This window comes from Myripristis murdjan, chromosome 9, assembly GCF_902150065.1.
Source record: "Myripristis murdjan chromosome 9, fMyrMur1.1, whole genome shotgun sequence".
Lineage (NCBI taxonomy): Eukaryota > Metazoa > Chordata > Actinopteri > Holocentriformes > Holocentridae > Myripristis > Myripristis murdjan.
In genome coordinates, this window is record NC_043988.1 from 20,529,742 (window position 1) to 20,547,138 (window position 17,397).

The 17,397-nt window shown below is 42.1% G+C and overlaps 1 protein-coding gene across 2 annotated transcripts in view; it reads right to left on the reverse strand.

The window, feature by feature from the left end:
• Nucleotides 1-16,236, reverse strand: part of ntrk2a (neurotrophic tyrosine kinase, receptor, type 2a) — an 83,246-nt gene extending 67,010 nt beyond the window's left edge. For both annotated transcript variants that reach the window (XM_030060997.1, XM_030060996.1), the window contains exons 1-5: nucleotides 15,715-16,236; nucleotides 12,277-12,351; nucleotides 10,728-10,799; nucleotides 9,345-9,413; nucleotides 8,566-8,714 (exon numbers count right to left, since the gene is read on the reverse strand). In XM_030060997.1, the coding sequence (XP_029916857.1) occupies nucleotides 8,566-8,714; nucleotides 9,345-9,413; nucleotides 10,728-10,799; nucleotides 12,277-12,351; nucleotides 15,715-15,962 (613 nt within the window). In that variant the 5' untranslated portion in view covers nucleotides 15,963-16,236. The remainder of the gene's footprint in view (nucleotides 1-8,565; nucleotides 8,715-9,344; nucleotides 9,414-10,727; nucleotides 10,800-12,276; nucleotides 12,352-15,714) is intronic.
• Nucleotides 16,237-17,397: the final 1,161 nt, after the last annotated feature.

The following is a 17,397-nucleotide window of genomic DNA, read 5'->3' on the forward strand; positions in this document are numbered from 1 at the left end:
GGAGGTGACCTGAGCATGACCAATCAAACCCAATAAGAGTCTTGCCACCCTTTGGTCCCTGTCCAATAACATCCCTGCTGAGAAGAGGAGAGAAGAGTAGAGAAGAGAAGAGTAGAGAAGAGAAGAGAAGAGAAGAGAAGAGAAGAGAAGAGAAGAGAAGCGAAGAGAAGACAAGAGAAGACAAGAGAAGAGAAGAGAAGAGAAGACAATAGAAGAGAAGAAGAAGAAGAAGATAAGAGAAGAACATGAGAAGAGAAGAGAAGAAGAAGAAGAAGAAGAAGAAGAAGAAGAAGAACAGATAAGAGAAGAACATGAGAAGAGAAGAGAAGGGAAGAAAAGATAAGAAGTATAAGAAGAGAAGAGAAGCCAAAGAAGAAGAGAAGTCAAAGAAGAAATGACAAGAGAAGACAGAAGAAGACGAAAAGATAAGAGGAAGAGGAAGAAGAGAAGAGTAGAGGAGAGAAGTCAAAGAAGAAAAGAAGCCAAAGAAGAAGAAAAGATAAGAGAAGACGTAGAAGAAGACGAAAAGATAAGAAGAGAAGACCAGTGAAAGAGGAAAGAAGAAGAAGAAATGGGTGTTGACAGCTACTGCAGATAAAAATGGACAGATTCCTTATCGAAGGCTCTCCTCTCCCTCTTGCACCTCTTCTGTCCATCGCCGGAATGCTTATCACCAGGGCAACCCACTTATCACTACGGCAACCCACTCAATCACCCTGAGACGTAGTAAAAACCAGTCATTTCAGTGGTGGCCGGCCAGCTGCCATATCACTACCACATATCTTAACAGGCTCTCAGTAAATCAGCTTTCTACTGCTGCTGCAGCCATCTGCAGATCACATTACACACGCATGCACACACACACACACACACATAGACACACACACACAGACACACACACACACACAGAGGGACAGGGCAAGAGTACAAGGAGCCAAGCCATCCATGACCAAACTGTCATTATGGAAACCAATTCGGGTTTGATGTGAATGGGGTTGTTATGATGTGGGTCCTGAACATGAATTCATACATACAGAAACATGTTTGAATGTTTGAATTATTCACAAGTACAGATTCGGCTCAGCCAAGCCATTCACAATTTTACATGATTGTAAACTCGTTTAGCTGCTTTATGAGAAGAATAGTCTACACGATGGCAGAGGGAATACCGTCTCTCATAAAAAAGGATATGAACTACTTTACAGAATTAATCAACACAACGACATTCAGGTTACACGAGCGACTGCATGGGAAGATTGCACCATTTAAGGCTAAACTACGCAGCCCGGCTAATAGTGCGCCTGCAAACAAAGGGCAAATGTCAGCAGTCAAGTGTCTACAGAGGGAAATCCAACACAATTATAATATCCTGTGCACAGCAATCCATTTTTATCAGAGCTGGCAAATCCAGGACAACAGTGTCCATATAGGGGTGGGAATTGCTACACTGTTATCTCATTTTTATCTCTTTTTTTTTTTTTTTTTTTTTTAACTTTTGCTCTCATGTTGCTAGAAGTAATAACTGATGTCCAAAAGGGAATGTACTCTAGTTTAAAACAGTGCTCAAGGTAAAACAGGATTTTTTTTTTTTTATCCATAGATGAAGGTTGTTGTTTATTTTAATACTGAGATTTTGACTGGTACTACACGGTGTCAGAAAATGGACTGGTGTGCTTTTTATGCTTTATTCACCCTTTATTTCAACAGGTACTTCAGATTGGCTGATTTAACTTGGCCAAGTAAAGATGAGATGCCAACAGATCAAACCTACGAATGAATGTGTGAAGACCACATAAAGTTAGCATGGAATACTTGATGCAGAATCCCAGTTGGTTTTCAATAACCAGGTTCACTCGCTATGAATTTTCCTTTCAATTACCATCACACTATCAAGGTTACAGTGTCCCTCGGTAATGTAATGCTGAATAGCTTGTCACTGTACAGCACATTAGTACAATGAATGGCTTACACTACTCTCCGAATACAAACTTCACAATAAGCCAGAGTGTGCCACGGTACCGGGTCCATTATTGGCAGCCCTTGTTCAGACGACCATACAGTTAAAGGCCACAGTACGGACTTCCATGAATCATATCGATGTTCAGAGTCATTCGCACATTTATTATCATCGGAGCAGGCCAGCACGCCCAGTGCAGAGATGTAATGATTTCTGATTAGAGCCCCAGTGGCAAAGAAGAGTGGAGAAGAGGTGATTCTCTGGCGAACCTTCGAAATGGGACACAGAACACAGAACAGGGCGGGGATGGCGGGGTGCTAGAGAATCACATAAGACACGAAATCTGCCCCATGAGCCTGTAGGGCTGTATGCCGCTCTGTTGTTCAAGCACAGAGAGAGCAGGGAGGCTGTCATTGCATTACATCTGAGAGGGATTCACAAAACAATTTCTGGACAAAGAAGAGAGCGAGACAGAGAGAGAGAGAGAGAGAGAGGAGAGGGAGAGGAGAGAGGGCGAGATGGAGACAGAGAAGACAATTTCCTTTGTGTCAGCGGCTGATGTCTGAGCAGGCCGGGGTGTGTTTGGGGGTGTGAGGGGAGGAGGAGGTGGGGGGGTCTTTTAAGTCTGGAACCTCTTCTGGATTATTGATTTGCTGATTCAAATTATGGTCACAGGTTGCACCCCCAAAATATTAAAAATTGGAAACATAATGAGATCATTTGCAATTTTCTGTTTCTCTGCTATACTTTGCCTCCAAATCCATAGACTATGGATTCACGATTCAGTTTGTATCAGCCATTAATTCAAGATGCGTTAAGCTGCTCCAACATCTATAATCTCACAATTTAAATGCCCTACAAGTCAATGACCTATTTTAATGTATTTGTGACTGGGTTACTGTAATTTTTAAAAAACCCATCACACAAATTTTTAACATGCCCGTACAAATGATGATTTAAAACGGGGTTGAAACTGCCTGTTGGAGCATCCACGTGGTGAAATGACAGCGACTGTATCCTAAAAAGGGAATACAGGAGAGTTAAACGTAGGTGGAAGAGCATCGAGCTCCATGTCCATCACCTACATTTGAAGGACTTAGTCATGCAATCAAAAAATAAATAAATAAATAAATAAACCAAGGACTCAACAGATGAGTCTTTTTCTGATTTTCCACCATCCTGCTCAATTTCATTTTCATGCTCTTTTCACTGCCAGTTTGTTGAGCACTTTGTGACTTCTGCTTTAAAATTAAATTAATAATTTTAGTTTTTATTATAGTTGTGTCTTGTTACGTAATTCCTTGCTGTCCAAACACACTGAGTGACTTCACTGGTCTCCCTCTCTGTCTGGGAGTGGGAAATTCACACATGTGAATAGCAACTCCTGCCCACAGAGAAGTGAGCCATCTGGCCTTTTTGGTTGGTGTGCTTTAAGAGCCTGTCGTCTACTGTGTTTGTTAGCGCATGCTGCATCCATGTGGCACATATGTAGTTGTCTCGGCAGACTTTCCATGAAGGGAGAAAGACAGAGAGACACAGACAAAGCCCAGGAGAGAGACGCTGAAGAAAGGAGGAGGGAAATTCAAAGGAAAAACAAAGCAAAAAAACAAGGGACGAAAAAGGGCAAGGAAGCTTTATAGACAGCCCAACAGACAGACAAGCAAACAAATGAAGACAGAGTAGACCAGTGTTGTGATGTGGCCAGCAGACGTCTCGTAATCAATCTTGCAATAGCTGGAGCTGTCATTTCCAAAGCACATGGGAAAAAAAGCGCAGGTTTGCTCTGGACCACATCATATTTATGCATTTCCAGAATCTATGAGAGTCTTGCAGAGCAACTTGCAAGTAGAGAAAGAGCAGAATAAACTCAAATTAGTCTATCAACTTTATAAGCAATCAAGCATGGAGTACAGAGTACAGAGTACAGGGGTCAGAGGTTTAGCAACGTGAGATTAGATGTAGCTTTTCTCTGACACTAGAATGGTACTGAAAAAATGCTGGGAAAGGAAATGAGAGCAGAGTGGAGGGGCAGAGAGTTTAGTTTTTTTCTACTTCAAGGCAATAGGATATTAGAAGAAGGAGAGGAGGAAGATGTGGGAGAGAGACAGAGAGAGATGTAATTCAGAGGGCAGCTGAGGATCTTAAGTATAAGAGATGAGTTTTCAGCCTCGCAGAGCGAACAGTGAGCCCGCTGTACTGGCTGGAGCGGGAAGCCAGGAGTCACGGCCGGGTGAAACAACGGCCAGATTGCTGCAGGGAAAGCCACAGCTGAAGCGACATTTCAGGATTAAAACTTCAAAAACTTGGGAGACCTTTTGTTGCGAGCGGGTTTCCATATTTATCCTATTAACAAATAACTAAGAGCAAAGGCCCTAACAATTGGAGCTGTATTAGCGTCCGCCTTTGTGCTGCTGAGTGACATGGTTCACTTCGTCTCACGCTGCACAGGCATGGGAACTGCTGCAAAATCAGGCCAGAGCTCCCTTTTTAGCGGAGTTTCATATGGGTTGGTGATGTGAATGTCCGTGTTCTGCCTTCCAGAGCGGAGTACAAGGGAGTCAACAGTCAGAGAGAGATAGACAGAGAGAGAGAGAGAGAGAGAGAGAGAGAGAGATGCGGGTGGCCTGAGAGAGATCAGTGTCAGCCCTAGGGCATCGTTTGGCACTTCCTCTCCTTTGTGCCCTCCTCATATGTCACTCAGTGATGGGCAGACAGGCAGAGGGTGAGACAAGCAGACAGACAGACAGAAAATGAGCAATAAAGAAGAAGTCCAGAAGAGGAATAAAAAAATAAAAAAAAACACAGAAAGCCAGAGAGAGGTAGTGTCAGGAGAGCAGGAGGAGGACAAAAATGACAGAAAATGACAGACAGAGCAAAAGGCCAGATTGAGAGGTCTTTTGGTCATCACTGATAGCCCTGAGGCGTCATTCGCCCCCCACCCGTACCCTCCTCATATGTCACTCTGCCAGGGGGTCTCCTGCCCACCTCTCCAGGGGCCCTGCTGTAACTGTGCTAATGCCAAAAATAGCCGCCGCTAATGGAGGGGAGGCAGTGGGGACGGATCAATAGGAGTTATCAATGACATTGTTAGCTTCCTGCTAGCTAACTTACAGTACTGTTGGCATCCTGTGTGTCCCGAGCCGACAGCCCTGGGCTATTTTTGGCCATATCAGTTATGAGTATAAACATCTTGAATAGTGCATGTCTTAACAAACAGGTCAATTTTTCACATAAAAGATGAACGTAACAAACAGTATTCAAAACTTGCATTTAGCTGTCTGAAATTTTATCTGCTGTCCTGTCATCTGGAACGCTAAAAATTTCTAAATCTGTGGTCTGGCTACCTTTTTGATGACATTTCAGCTGAGGCCTGTAAACCTTGTGTTAAATTGGTACTCCTTCTGTTACTGTGCTGCTGTTGGTGTGTGTTTTATAAATTCAATCAGACACAGAGCTTGACATTTCAACTTGAGGGGAGCAAACTGGATCTGACTGGACTCATGCACCAGCCTGATTTTCTCACTTCACTGCTCGGGTCATGCTCGAGTTCTGAAATAATGTTAAAAAATATATATATATCATTATTAACTAATTATTGCCAGTTTTAGTCTGACCTAAGCACACACTAAGCTAGGGACCCCTGACTGGAAGGAGGGTTTTCAGAGGTCAGGTTTTCAGGAGCAAATCAGTAATTTGACACTTTTTTTTTTTTCACAAAAGAGGAATTCTTAAAGAAATAACGGACAAAAAATGACAGAAATGGTAGATAACAAGAAGGGGTGTCAATTGTACATTTAAATTTGATAAACACTCTTGGACATTTAAATTTGCGGTTTCAAAACCACTCATCGTCATTAATGCTCTGGAGTGATTGCTAGTTTTTTGGATAGCCTGATACTAAACTAATTTGTGCTGTAAATATTTAAATGTCCCGTTGCACCCAGTTGGCATCTGCAAGTTCAGAGACAATTACACTCTCTTGGTGCCAGCAGATAACAAAGCTCTGTGTGTGCTTAACAATATTTTCCACGTTATTGATTACACAAGATTCCTAATGGGAATACAAAAGGCTGCATGTTGTTATCTTTGTTCAAAGAATGTGTTTATTTTTTCCTCTTACATGCTATAAATCTACCATTTTGCCATTAATTTGTCAGTATTAAACCTATAAAAAATAAGTCCCCAGTGCTTCCAGTTATGTGACTCTAGCAGTTTGTTACATGAGTGGTCCTCTTGTTGCTTTCATGTGAGTATTGGCTCTTTTGGACTGCAAGAGGCTTGCGAGGCGCCCCCTGGCATGAAAACGGGTTCCTGCCCTCTGGAATCATTTCCACTGGCAACGACATGGCTCCAGGTAAAGTTCCTGGAGTCTGATTTCAGCCTCGCTTGGTAGGTGATATTAAAACCTGAGTTCCAGCAACTTTCAGGAGGAGCAAGCAGAGCGGTCAGTCTTAACTGGTCAAGCACTGACTTTAAGCCACTTCTGTAAAAATGTGTGATCAGAGGGCCACAATCAAGCAGCCAGTGCCAAACGACATACTGCAAAAACAGACAGCAAAACAATGCAAGCTGCAAGTTAGATAAAAAAGTGCATCCCCTTATTAGTATCTGTGGAGAAACAAGAAGCTACATTGAAGACCTTGTGTACACTGATGTGTGCACAAACAACTGATAATTCAGCTGTCCTGGGACAAGCAGGACATGATGGGTCTCCTCACAGCAGCTCCTGCAGCAGCAGCAACCGGGGGAGACGACGTTTCACTGTCAAGTAGTAAGAGTGAAATCCGCCTCCTGCTTGCCAAGACAAAAACGCTCAAGTGTAAAAATATATATTCTGTCAAAAAGCGGGGAATTAAGATAGGTTAAATAGCCTGACGCATCACAACCGTTTGGATTTGATTGACTCGACTATTAATTGAAGTTTTAAAGTATACAGCAGGAGCTCGAATCCGCTGGTAGAATTGAAAAAGTGTGTTTAAAATTTTCATAGAGTTTATAGGACACTGAGGAAAACTGAAGGAAACAAATGAAAGTAGGCTGCAAAAAGATTAAAACTTAGATTAAAACATCCTCCTCTTTACGGCTGGTTCTTCAAACAGTGGAAAGGGAAACAAAAGGCAGTCCCTGAACTTAACAGGCTCTGGCAAGTGCCAGGTTACGTAAAGTTCAGGGTTACCCTTGTTAGTCGGAAAGGGGAACCTTGGAGAATCATTCACCAGAAAATGATCCAAATGCTTTACAATGTTCAAGAAACAGGAAATGAAGTCTGACTCGCTGCAGTAGATGATGGTAGCTATAGCACAAAGTGCGGATGGACGTTCTAACACTTCATTTTAGTGGAATACAGGTAGCGAAAATCCACCAGTCTTTGACACTCAGTGATATCATCGCTGTGTTTGCTGAATTATGCAATGATTTCAACTTGTCTCGGTCTTTATGATGCCTTTTATTCCAGCTATGAGATTATATCTCCAGTGGCTGTAACCAGTCTATTCTGTGGCATTATCATACACACACACACACACACACACACAGCACCAGCTCGATCTGCTCCCCTTGGCTCTCTCACATACTCTCCTCTGCCTTGTAGCTAATCTATACATCATATGAGAACGTCCCTACAGGACAGAGACAGTGTCAGCCCATTTAGAGCCAGTGGCCTTTTAATGGAGGGACCAGTGATGGATGTCACTGACAGACAGAGCAGACCAAACTACATTATTACGTGCCTGGGAGGAGCACCTCTGTGAGAGCCAAGATTTGTGTGTACATTTGTTTGTTTGCTTGTTTGTTCAATTGTTTGTGCGTTCATTTGTTTGTTTGGTTTGTTTGTTCATTCATGCATCCATTGATTTGTTCTTCAATTCATTTGTTTGTTTGTTTGGTCGGTCGTTTGTTCACTGTTTGGGTCTCAAAAAGCCCTGCCCACATAAGAGAAACACTGTGGGTGTTCATGCATCAGGCAATATAAATATATAGGGTCCTTGCTGCAAATATTCACATAACTTGTTGTTCCCTGTTACTGTGACAACAATGTGGCACTTGAGTGCAAACAGGTGGAGCTTTTACAGTCAGTGCAGTTTCACTAGGTCCAGTTGTCCTGTAGGTGTGTACATGCACACCTTGGAGTGTATGGAGGACCACACACAAAGACACAGGTGCACCAACACACACACACATGCACACACAAAACCAAGATTTGGAAAAACCTTTGTAGAGGAAACCATTAATATTCCTGCTTTGCTCCAGGTGCTTAAGTACTTTGCAGGATGGTATGCAGTTCATCTTATAAATGCCTTGGCCAGCTCCTTACCTCCGCTATACGTGTGTGTGTGTGTGTGTGTGTGTGTGTGTGTGTGTGCGCGCGCGCGTGTGTGTGCGTGTGTGTGCGTGTGTGTGTGTACAGCATGTGTGTGTAGACTTAGTGTCTGTGTCTGTATTTTGTATCTGTGTTCTTAAACAACCACAAGTAAGTTTGGGTAAATATAGACAATAGCTAGTCTGAATCTGCTTCAGTGTGCAAGTATGCATTTTTTTTGTGTGTGTAAGTCCGTATGTTTGTGTATGTGTGAGAGTGTTTGTGTGTGTGTGTGTGTGTGTGTCCTCACCACAATTAGGTAGTGTGAGTTTTGACAGCGGCTTGCGTCCCCCTCCCTCCTCGATGCAGCGCAGCTCCTGTATGTCTGCCTCCTCCCCCAGCCACAGCTTGATCCACATATTCTCACAGGAGCAGCGCAAAGGGTTCCCTGACAAGATCCTACACACACACACACACACACACCACACAATTGTGTTTCCATCACTTCAAAGTACATTACATTGATTTACATTCATTTCCTGAAACTTAACCCTAACCACCACTTTCTTAACCCTCACCCTAACCCTAACCTAACCATAAAGTAAGCTTACCTTTAAATCAAGTCTTCAGCCTAAAATTAATGATTTTCACTACGGGGACTTGCTTTTTGTACCCTTAAGGGAGGCAAGTCCCCACGACAAGACTGTGTAAACAGATTTACGTCGCCACAACATTAATAATACCTGGTGCACAGAAATGCACACACAGGAAAGGATGCAGACATGTGCTCATGCAGTGAGACGTACAAACAACACACAAAATAGTTAGAGTATAGTAGCAAAATACACAGGAGAAGAAAAGTCAAAACCAAAACCATTGACTAAAAGAAAAACCCACAAGGGAGAGAGAGAGGGGCAGGGAAAAAAGAGAGCCACTGAAAGCTAAAATATACTTGGATAGTCACATAACTGGCAGGGAAAGCTAAAAGACAGTCAGAGCGGGAGACAGAAACAGAGACAGGCAGACAGGCAGTGAGACCGACAGGCGCAGAGATAGACGTACTGATATAAAGGACTGTACTGAACTCACAGATATGAGATGTTGAGGTGTCTGAATATCCTCCAGGACAGTGATGACAGGTTGTTATCTTTCAGATTCCTGGAAATTAAATTGAACATCAGGGAATGAGATTCCCTTTGCAATAAACAACCCAACAAAATGCTCGGCTGCTACCACTACAATCGAAGGCACATCGCTATTTCTTGCAAGCCAATAAGTCTTTATCATCTTATTGCAAGTTTCACCCTCTTGAGATTGTGACAATTAACCTCAAGTGGTTCACTGATCAGCTCCACGTTGTCAAATTATGCTAACAATGTCTCAAGATTCAACTGTCGGTTACGAATTAGGGCTCCATTTTCCGCCCGGTAACAAGTTCTCATTTATCACAGGGCTTCCTTCCTCAGAAAAAAAGATTTTTTTTTCGAGTTAGCCATTATAAACGCTACACTCTGAGTCCTCTTTCTACCAGTGGCTTTACAGTCTCAGGGTCCACATTTGTCCTTAGTCCTTAAGCCACGGTCCAGTTGTAGGCTAACTTAATCAATCTGATTGAGTAAAATAAAAAATGAAATAATCCACAATGCTTTCAGGCCTTGTTAACCCTCCAAATGCAAAATTAAATTGCTTTCCAAATATATTTAAAAATCCCTATTTTGGCCCATGAAGATGCAGTTGTTGTTGTTTTTTTTTTTTTTTTTTGTCAGAAACTACAGACACTCGTCTAAATAATGAGCTCACACGCACTCTATATATACATTTAATTTCTTTCATAGCCAGTTTCATGAGCTAAAATATTTATTTTTTTTATATTTATTTTTATATTTATTTTATATTTATTTTTGATTTATTTTATAGTGTTTTTTTATATTTTAAATGATATTTTTTGAAATATTTTACTTTTTTAACTAGTGGGACTATGGTAGGAAATAAAGAGTGGTACCGGATAGCTTGAGCTGATGTCTTTTATTTATTAATTTATTAATTTATTTATTCATTTGATGAAATGGACCCACATGGTGGTTGTGGTCCAACCAAAAATCAACCTGTGGTCCTCCTTTGGGCCATGACCCACCAGTTGAGAACCACTGCTTTTTGTTAAGCAATTTAAAAAATAAATTATACAACAGAGGAATCACAGCAACTGAACAGTTCAAAATAATTCAAAAGATATGTCATTTTCAATTGAATTCACTAAAGAAAAACAGGGAAACATTGGTTGTCCGTTTTACAGAATTATATGTTATTCACACAAAGAACATATGTTTCTACTTTTTTCACTATCAGTGACAATTCATTTCATCCGTCCATTCATCCATTTTGATTAAACCCATTTCAATAAGGGGGAACCAGTGTGCACAGAAAGCAATAAATACATACAGTACTGCAGTATATAGAGGTATTTTTACTCACAGGTACTGTAGCTTGAGGTTGTTCTGAAAGGCCAGCTTCGATACGTATGTTAGTCTGCTGTTGGTCACCGTTCTGACACAAAACAAATAGCAGGTTATCCCCGTCATTATCAGCAACAACGATGACATTACCAACAACAGCAACATCAATAACCAGGACTTCAGGTTATTTACTGGTATTCAGCTAAATGTAGAAGCTGAACACCGGCATAAGCAGATATTATTGTGATATGTCAATGTCATGTTGTAATAAACTGACACAGAAACAAAAAATCAGCCACTAGTACATGTTGCCATCATTATTATTCTATGAGGGTTAAATAGTGGTGATGCTTCTATAAATGGTGACGAAAGAAGCTACGGTCTTCCAATATAAATGTGATAGACTTTTCAACCGAAAGTCTCTCTGCTCCAAACAGAGTCAGATGCCTTTATTCCTCACACCAACAGTAAGTAACATGAAAAAGGTATGTAGAGAGCCTGAGCTCTTGAGGTGAGGATGTAGGATTCTCTCAGTTTTATCTTTGCTCTAGACTCTGACTAATCTTCTGACATAAATGGAACTCGATGAAGATTTTCAATCAAAAAAAAAAAAAAAAAATTGATATCAACCATTTAAAAACGTGACACCGACTCTCATAAAATCATTCCAGATACAATAATAAAAAAAATACTAAAACTCACTATGGGGTATTATTAACACCATTAGGTATCTCAAGACCCTTACAAAATAATGACAATGTGCAGTGAGTGGAGTAATTGTGTATATATTGTTACTTAATTAAACATGAGACAGCTGTATTTGATACAGTAGATCAGTGGTTTTAACACAGCACTCATATCTCCTGGCATTCATGGTTTCATTCCCACTGGGTCCAACCACAATTACAAGTGTAAGCACTTGCAATATCTAAGTTGCTTTGTACTAAAGTATCTACCAAATGGGATTTTGGCCTGGACGTTAGATAGACTCTACCTAACAGGATATTTATGATGCAAGAAATTGCTGCTTGGTAGACAATCATTTTCACATTAAGAGCTAACATTTGTAAAACAGGACACACAAGCATAGCAGAACAATATAGCCACAAGCACTCTGGGAGTCAGATAAACAGCAGGAGTTTAAGGCAGCAGAGACGAGAAATACTGCCTTAAGCAAAAAGATGGAGATTATCAGCTGAGGCAAAATAGATCAATATGTCTAATATAGCAGGTGATAAGGAACCACATAATTACGATAAATGCTGTTGGTCATGAAAGATGATAAAAGTGTTTCACTTGCCGCCTCAAGACGCTGCCCATGTATCACTGCCATCAGATTTAGGGCATTGGTGTACAGTGCAGGCAATGTTTTGAGGCAAAAGTAGATTGATGCTATAGCTTTCAAGCAGAATAATGTGGTTACCAGTTTCAAATAAAAATATAAAATATATATAATCTAAGATGCTGGCCACATAAACTGAGCACTTACAATAACTCAAAATGTTTCGCATGCACCATGGATCACAGTTTTTGTCCTGCATGCTGAAAAGATCTGGCAAAAGACTTACAGGTTCCTGAGATTCTTGTAGAGGTGCAGGTCTTTGTCGTTAATAGAGGAGAAGCTGCTCTGGTTGGCAATGTAGCTGTCAAGACATACAAGCAGATGTCACAAGGCTCATTTGTTAACTGAGAGAAACTGAAACAGAAACAATGTGACAAAAAAAAATGTACATAACATAATGGTGCACAATTGTTGGCAACAGAGGACCAGCCACACTAAACTTTTTTTTTTTTTTTTTTTTTTTATCCCTATCAGCTGTGATTCAACAGTCTGAGTTCAGATGTCATTCACAGCTAGATTAGCAGTCAGTGGCCAACTGCAAAGCTACTTGGACCACTTCCCCTCTAAAACATGGCACTCCATGTAAAGTCAGAGTGAGGAGTCACCAGTGAGGAACCATAGCAGATGTACAGTATGTGGGGGAGCTGGGAGCCTAAAGGCTAGAGAAACAGGTTCACGAGCAAAAGCTTTCCAGTCTGGGAAGCTGAATGTACAGCTCTCTCCCCATCATCTCCAACGAATATTGAGCTGCACTTGAGCAAGGCACTTGACCCCTCGGTGCTTAGCGGCCAATGGCTGATGATTGCGGTGATACTGGGCAGCTCCCCTGTGTGAATGAGAGCAACTGCATGAATGTGAAGGAGGGTGTTTGCTGAACGAAAGAATGTGTGCTTTTGCAGGAATATGGCTTTCGTATCAGGTTTGTGGTCAAATGGCTGCATGCCTTCAGGATTAAACGAAACCTCTGGCATGAACTGACACAGCCTTTCCCAATATAAAGAGCATGTTGTAACAGCAAGAGCCGAGAATTTGTGCCTATCAAAGATGTCCAACAGAAACCCTAAACCTCCAGAAAGCCAACTTCACAGGGATTGACAAAAGCTGTAATTTTCTCAGTGGGACCCATTTTAAAACTTTACAGTGCATCATAAAGTTGTTTTTTTTCCCCCAATGCAATAGCAAGCATCATCTGTCAGTCATGGTCAAATAAATAAATAAATAAACAAACCAGAGGATTAGGAAATCTGGAGACTAGAGAGTTCTGCAGGGCATCAAAGCTATACACCTGCTTTTCTCCTTTTTTCTTCTTCTTTTTTTATCAAAGGCACAAGCATTGTATGGGATTTACAATAAACCAAATTATTTCAAACACAAAATGTACATAAAATGCATTTCCAATAGAGCTTAGCTGAAATTATTTGTAATCTCTTCATTTTATATCTAAAAATGCATTTTTAAATAGTTATATCTTAATAAATGCAAGTCAAACTATCCAGCTGTGAAATAGACTGTACCAAATTTAAAAAGAAAACAAGAATTATCATTAATGTATCATTAATTAGAGCATATCAGCATTTTCATTTTCATTTCTCATTTTCTTCATTTTACACATAGGGAAGAATTGATAAATGGTTCCCCTAGCTGTATCTTCACAGACTGAAGTTTTATGTGTTATAACATCAATAAAATGACACACTAAATGTTGGAGAACAGCATTGCCCAGAGCAGTCCTACACAAGCATTATGCAGTATTGACAAGCAGCAGTAGATGGAATACTGACACTCAGGTTTTTCAATAATGAACCTGTCTTTTACATGCATTAACTTTCAATATCCAATAACTCACTAGTAACTATGGATTCACTAGTTATGGATTACTATGACGTAGCATCTATAGATCAGACACAGGCCGTGCTCCAGCTGGAGAGAGATGGCTAAACTATGATGCCACTGGTGAAGTCTGAGAGAGCGTCACACTGTAGTTTCCCACTTTTCTGCTCATCAGTTTTTATCAGATTAATCACCATTGTCTCACTGGGTGGTGGGAGGTAACACTGCGCGTAACTATATCCTTTATTGCCACTTAAATCTATTGTATAGTTTTGTAACAGCTACCATCTGTGAGCAATACACCCACCTCCTTAACCTCCAGTCTTCATTTGGAGAGCAACTATTATCACAAGGAATGGGAGGAAGGCCCACACATCATGAGTTTGACTCACAGAATCATCAGCTGGCAAAGATACCCCGCAAACCATGTATGTGTGCATATTTTGTAATCTTGACAAAAATGTAAAATATGTTTTCTTGAAAATAAGTCATACAAGACAATATGGTACATCCATACCAAACTGTGGAGGCACAGTGTGTCTATGTAAATGTCCTAAAATTTGAACAAGATGTCTAACCAGCCAGCAGACAGGGGACATGATAGCCTGTCTCCCTGGTTTTGGCAAGGTCGTTTTAAATTAGACGTCGCATGGTCATCAGTAATTTGTCTATTTACATTAGCCAGGCACTCAGTGGATGCACGCTTTTCACCAGATTGCTGGCTCATTTAAACAGCTTCCAAGGCTTTTTCCAAGGCCGACGATAAACAAGATTGTTTATCTCTGCCAAAAGTGATATCAACAAGGTCGTTTATCTTTGCCAAGAAAGATATCGTAGCAATCAAATATTTTAATCAGGGGTATTATCTCTTCTTTAATTATTCAGAGATAAATGCTGAGACCTTTCAGCTCCTTTCTGGGCCAGATGGCGTTTCATGAAATGATGGGGTTATTTTTACAGTCACAGATTTTGTCTCATCTTGAATCATCGCCTAACAGCCCCCAAAAAGGAGGGTCCAGTCTCTCCAAAATGCAGAGCAAAATGCTGACACTGATTGACAAAACGTGCCTTTTCTTGCCCGTCAATATTTCTCGGCTTTGGGGGTTCATTTTAATACACTCATTATAACCATCTCGGGGAGAGTCTGTGCTAATATTTGGACAGTGGTGTCTGGTATTCAGCTAGTTTTCCCTGCTCTGTGCGTCTCTCTCTCTCTCTCTCTCTCTCTCTCTCTCTCTCTCTCTCTCTCTCTCTCTCTCTCACACACACACACACACACACACACACACACACACACACACACACACACACACACACAAAATGGGCTTTGTCCATTTTAAAGTTATGGGCAAAAAATAACCTACAATTCCACTTTACTTTCATTTTTAATTATTTCCACTAAAATATCGAAAGAAAAAAATTAATGCACCTCATTTTGGCAATGGGATTGTTATGCAATATAGGTTACACATGATGTGTGTCTGTGCCGAGCCCAGGGTGAATAAATGTGACATCAATCTGTAACTGAGTGGTTACATTTGTAAATTAGAATTAAATAAGGATAGTTTATCATTCATGGCAGAAAAACAGCCTACATATCCACATGTTCCAGTGCTTTCCCAGCCTGTATGGACCATGCAGTCAGTCAGCTCCAGACATACAAGGAGCGATCTGAAAGGGGGATAAAAGGGGATGACATTCCCTTTTGTGGAAGGAATTCGTAAATGCAGCCACCTTGGTGAAAGAAGGCGAAATGTGACAGATAAACAGCAATTTGCCAAGCCGACACCTCCCTGTTTTAAATGGGAATGGGACACTTGAAAGGGACACTCACATTTCGGTAATATTCTCCATCTCCAGCTCGCTCGGCAGGACGGGGAAAGCCATGATACCCCGCTCCTGGTCCACACAGGAGATCCTGGTCCCGCTGCAGGAGCATGAGGACGGGCACGCCGCCCCGGACCTCCACAACCCGCCCGAACCGACCGCCACCCCGACCACCGCAACCCACCACCACCACCACGACCCAGACCCTCTCCGCGGCGGAGACAGAGCCCCGCTCCCGGGTCTCAAGGCGCTCATCTCGGGTGCCAACTTCAGCTACGATTCGCTGACCACCCCCACGGCCCGGCCCAGGATGGCTGGGATGGATCAGCAACGGTACAGCCAGGCAAGGATGAAGAAATGAGGAGGGAAATCCGATGCTAGAGTGAATATACGCAGCTAGAAAACCATCGGCTCTGACACGCTGAGCGACAAGACAGCGAGGTGTGAAAAAAGAAGGCAAGACGGGGGAGCGAATCTGTATCCTCCCTTTCCTGTTTGTTTCCTCCAGAATCCGTCAGTCAGCCAGTCAGTCAAAATCACACTGCCACACTGACGGGTGTGTGCAAAGGAGGAATCCTCTCTCTCTCTCTCTCTCTCTCTCTCTCTCTCTCTCTCTCTCTCTCTCTCTCTCTCTCTCTCTCTCTCTCTCTCTCTCTCTCTCTCAGCTGACACGCAGTGTGTTGTAGGCTGTAGCCTCCTCGACACAATGTTCTCTGTGTGTGGATTATTCTCCACAGAGGGACGGAGGGTGGAGGGGGGGCAGAATAGATGACAGTGAGGATGGGAGAGCCTTGTGGTGCGCACCGCTGCTCCGCTTCTTGTTTTGGAGCTGAGAGAGGAGGGAGGGATGAGAGGAGAAAGGGAGGGAAGGCAGAGGAGGAGGAGGAGGAGGAGGTGGAGGAGAAGAGCGGGAGCCGGGTGGGTACCAGCATCAAAAGCAGACAATGTACAATGTAATGCTTTATCGATGCCCATAGGGAAATGCTCCGCTCGCTTCAGGGAGGTCGGAGTGCAGAGGCAGGTGCAGGGCAGGAGCCGGATGGGTTTTCACTTCAGCGGGGCGGCCTGAGCCCGGGGCTTCGGGAGGAGATGTGTGGAAAGGTCTCTCTCCATCCACCACTCTGCTTTAAACCACACTGAGGCTGTTTGTCATTATTGGTGCTAGATAATGGGCTGCGAGGGGTTAAAGACTTCCAGAGCGCGCGGTCGGCGGCTGGCTTTACCGGCCCTGAGTTGCGCACCAAGTGCAAAAGCGTCCTTGTCCTGCGGTTGAACGAACTCCAAATTGAGAGAGAGAGAGAGAGAGAGAGAGAGAGAGAGAGAGAGAGACTTGGTCTGGGAATATTGAAGCTATGGAAAAGCCTACAGGGCTCAAGTGTTTTTGTTGTTGCTGCTTTTTGTTTGTTTGTTTGTTTGTTGTCCCGCCCCCCAAAAAACATATATTCGACAGGCTAACAGACTGATTACTTGCGTAACAGCGTTATTATTTCACTAACACAGTGTCATTATCATTTGGACTATTATCATCATCATTATCATCCGTTTATTATGCTGGTGATGAAGAACAAAGAAGTGTGATTTTACTCATTTCCAGAGATAAGCTAAACACCCCATGGGGGATCAATAAAGGTACATCTTATCTTATCCTATCTTATCTATCTATCTATCTATCTATCTATCTATCTATCTA